The following is a 4,543-nucleotide window of genomic DNA, read 5'->3' as shown; positions in this document are numbered from 1 at the left end:
CTACACATTTTTATATCACTATGCACCTGTTGAAGACAAGTGAGGTTCTACTCTCATGTGTCCTTAAACGCCCATGAAATTGAAATGTCCAGAGTGGTTCCAAAACACCACCAACAGTGATTGCTGTTAAAGGTAAAATTGTCAAAATAATCATCTTCCACATAAAACTCCTAATGCCTCTTTTATCGCCCATCCCTCATTTTTAAGATAGGAAAAGAATGTATATTGTGTTCTTGCAAGCAATAACTGTTAACAGTGTAAGGACTCCCTTGGATTTTGTACAACAAGGAGGCATGTTTACTAGCACCTTTATATTGGCAAAGTTGAAAGGATTAAAATTTGCTCCCCGAACATGAATTCTTGTGTAATACACAAATTGTCTCTATTATTTTTTTCTCTAACTTTTCGTTTTTCTTAAAATGGAACACTTTTCCCTCTCTTTGGCCCAGGAACCTGATGATTGGTATGCTCCTTCAGAGGCAGGCAGTTCTTACACTATCACTGCTGGGATGTGCAGGCCAGTGCCTGGAATGCATGCCAATGTCCCTCTGTCATACACAAGGGAGCAAAAAGATGCTTCACAGGTAATTCCTTTCGTCTAAATGTTCAAGTCCTGGGTGTTGTTCTTCTCCCATTCCTGAAGTTGATTAGTGCGAATATAAATCTGGGATTCCAGCACATGGGTGGGCTTCAAGGCATCTGGCCATCCTCAAATTTCCCCAGACTTTTAACTATTCAATGTACAAAAAGGAAAAGAACTCACACAACTGCATAAAGTAAGATTAAACTTTATTCATGAAAAAAAAAATGAAGGAAGAGACAAACGTCCTACTTTCTTATGGCAGATCTACCCCTAGGTGTGTCTGTTTTGCTGCTGAATCCTTTGATTTTTACTTTGGGATCAACACTGCAAAAATTAGCATGCATTATATTGTAAAAGCCAGAATTCTGATTACCTCTAACTTACATTCTGAGGACTTTTCAAAAGTTACTCTCCTAAATTTTAAGTTCCTATCTGCTCATTATTAAAATTGAAAATTGGTGCCATCTATTCCTAGGGACAAACAAAATTCAGTGTTTCCTTGAAGAAGTGTGAACACTCCAAAGATTGTCCTCTCTAGCAAAGGCTCAGTGGTAACCACTGTGACCCCTGTTTGTGGGAGATAAATGGACAGGTTGGATATTAGGACAGCCTTACACGCTTATATGGGGGTCCCAGGAAAGCACAATGCATGGAAGCCAGAGACTGGTAGGCTTCAGCCACCAAATGAGGGTGTGACACCACTAAGGACTTCCACTCCTCAGTCTCTAGGATGTCAGAAATATGCGAGTTGATGAAATCCACTGCACAAACTTTCAACTGATGTGCACTGTGGAAGTCAGCCAAGATGAGGATTTTGATGACATTCTTCACAGAGAGATTGCAGCAGAGGTGTTTCTCACACATGAGCTTCAGGCGTCCCAGGCCATACCTGTCTGCAGCTGCCAGCAGATCAGGTGCCACTCTGCCAAGGTTTGGTGCCTTTCCAGTGTACATGAAGAACATTATTTCCTTGAAAACTTCAGGCTCCATATCACTGATTTCAACTCGATTGTTTATGCTCTCCTGCATTTCATGTTGAAACATGGCCTTGAAAACTGGAGAACGAGCTGCTAAGATGGCTTTGTGAGCCTGGAATTCCTGGCCAGCCACAAAGAAGCAACAGTCTGCCAACAGGGAATTCTTCCACAGCCCTGCTAGATCACTTGCTAACCAATTCTCACAAGCCTTCACTATATTCTTGTGATTCAGGCTAAAACTGTCGGTAGTGTCTTGTGTCACTTTCACCTCACAGAAGAGGGTCAGCTTGTCATCAGGGAGTAGCCCATTGGTTGCATCCAAAAGAAAATCTCTAAGGATGAATTTTCTGAATCCCCATTCTGTGCCTGGATCAAATCTCTGAATTTCTTGACTCGCTAGACCTTTGGTGTTCTGTCCTTTATCATTCACAATATAAAATGTGAATTTTGCCCAAGCTTCTCCCATCGGGCAGCTGATCAGTGCCAGACATAGGGACAGGTAATCTTTGCTTTCTTCATTGATCCCTTTTGGATATACTCGTAAGCACCATTTCAGGTTATCATTTGCTTCAGGTGAAAAGGTTGAACTTTCAATGGCACTACCTATTTCCTTTAGGGAAAAGCTAAAGTTACTGATGGTCCACATGTAGGAGAATTTCACTACTTTGATCTCTGTGGCATGCTGGTTCTCAGCTACTGGCCCACTGGACATTTCTTGAATTCCTGACAGCACCAGTGTGAAAGTGAAAGAAGGTCTCCCAGGTTTTCTTTCTTCACCAGACTGTAGACATGTCACTCTATTCAGCAGATCCAAGACAAGCAGGAAGATAAGGCAGTCACAAACTAGATAGCCTGATGTGTAGATTTAAAAAATTAATTAATCAGACTTACATTTACCAATATTTACTTAATAATTAGTCACTATTCAGTCCTGTCTTGATTCCTTTAAAAAACAATTCACTAAAGAAATCCCCTTTTTAATATTTTTTGAGTACAGTTTGAGTTCTTCTGGAACAGATGTAACCCTTCCTTTTTTGCTTCCTTTTATGCAAAGGACTACAAGCAAGAGACACTTTCAAATTTCAAACAAAGAAATAAATGACAAATAAAAAAGAAATTCAAAAGTAGCAAAAAGTAATCTTTTTCTGTAGTGAGACAAAATACTGGTGGTGTAAGTATTAACTTAATCTGTTAATTTGAGTAAGCATGCCTAACTCCATGGGATTAGACCCACCCTAGGGTGGATACTCGCCTAAGTGGTATAAAAGGTGGGGATCCACCCTAGAGTGGGTATTCCTATGCTATTTAAATCCATTTGAGTTAGGCATGCTTTAATCAAATTAACACATTCAGTTAATACTTATACCACTATATATGCATATAATTTTACCACTCAGATGACTGTGGCATGAGAATCACTAAGCATTGAGTAGAGCTGGAACTCCACAGCAAAATTTAGTCCTACAAGCAGCAAATTACATTATTAAAAATCTACCTTCTGATGACATTCTATGACACAGTGCATCTTGTTTTGTTTTTTACTACTGGAGATTGAGCATAGAGACTGCACACTGAATTACATGTCTTGTCCTTTTATTCATTTTATGGTGTTGAGATTCAGTCTAATTAATTCACTAGGCTTCCAAATTTGGGGTGCACTTTTCAGAGACCTCCTACGTAAATCCCCAAGAATGCTGGGATTAAAAGAGCAAGCTAGCGTGCCTCTTGGTCAACTGTATCACTAACACCTTCCCATTGCTATTAACATTCTGAAGCAGTCCATGTGTTTGACGGGTAACTAGAGTGTACTTCAGAGAAACTGTGGCTCTGAAGCCATTGTTATATGGGCCAAATGAAACACCTTTCCTCATCGACGCTTTTGGCCTATGACACTGTATTGTACTTCACACAGAATTTTGGAATTTGATGGGTTAAAAACCTTCCTCAGGATAAGAGAAAAAATGCTGTACCTCTCTCTATTGTCCCTGCTCTGGCATTAGGAGCCTGTGATTTGACCAGCAGATGTCTATCCCACTCACTTGCTCTCCTTTGCTCCCTCTTTGATCCCAAATAACTGGGACAATTCTCTTCAGTATTCTCCTGGTTTATCAATCCTTTGTCCTCCTCTCCTACGTGAGAGCAGCCAGGCTAATCTGGGTAACTTCCCCAATCCATCCCATTTGATTCATATAGTTGCAACTGGGAACAAATAGTGCACCTGGAATCAACCAAAGTCGCTGACAGAGAGACCTGGGTTCCCTATTCTCATAAGCAGTATGCACATCAAGCCTTCTAGAGGAGTGATTTACTTGTGCCCTTTGGCTGGCTGACACAGGCCTGCCACCACTAGGGAAGATCAACAGCTGAAGAAAAACTGAGGCTCATGGAAGAGAAGCTTGCCCATGACAAGGGAGAATTATTTTTCAGGACAAGTGACAGAAAACTGTCCTTAATGACATCATGCCAATCTTGGAGCTCACCCACTGTCTGACTCCCCTTAAGCATGTCCAGTCAGTATTCTTATTGCTTTCTAATAGTAATGCCATGAAGATGAATTAAAATGAAATAGTGCTGCTTCCACAAGGGCTCCTTGTTGATTTAAATCTAAGATACTATGATACAGACCAATGTAAACTACCTAAATTATCCCTACCTGTGACTGGCAGTGCTCTCTAAATAAACAGATTTAGTGCAATGTAATCAAATCTGCAAAAAGTTCGAAGAATACTTACCAAAACTGCATGCAGAGTCACATATGGGAGACACAAAAAGTCTGTTGTCAGGCTGAAGACACAGAGAATCCTGTTGAAGGCTTGGATCTGAGTTGAGAAAGGTGTTATTTCTTCTGGAAAAGATGTAACTCTTCATTCTTGGCTTCCCTTTTATACCACTTAGGGGAGTATCCACCCTAGGGTGGGTCTAATCCCATGGAGTTAGGCATGCTTACTCAAATTAACAGATTAAGTTAATACTTACACCACCA

At 40.5% G+C, this 4,543-nt stretch overlaps 1 protein-coding gene across 1 annotated transcript; it reads right to left on the bottom strand.

The window, feature by feature from the left end:
- Positions 1-1,183: 1,183 nt before the first annotated feature.
- Positions 1,184-2,272, bottom strand: LOC100731013 (speckle-type POZ protein-like). The gene has a single exon (XM_063233644.1). The coding sequence runs from the start codon at positions 2,270-2,272 to the stop codon at positions 1,184-1,186; it is 1,089 nt and encodes a 362-aa protein (XP_063089714.1).
- Between the last annotated feature and the right edge of the window lie 2,271 nt (positions 2,273-4,543).

Source organism: Cavia porcellus, unplaced genomic scaffold (assembly GCF_034190915.1).
Source record: "Cavia porcellus strain 051 isolate PalLab524CR breed Dunkin Hartley unplaced genomic scaffold, mCavPor4.1 scaffold_23, whole genome shotgun sequence".
Taxonomy (NCBI): Eukaryota; Metazoa; Chordata; class Mammalia; order Rodentia; family Caviidae; genus Cavia; species Cavia porcellus.
The sequence above is the reverse complement of the archived record's forward strand: the minus strand, read 5'-3'. Positions and strand labels throughout refer to the sequence as shown.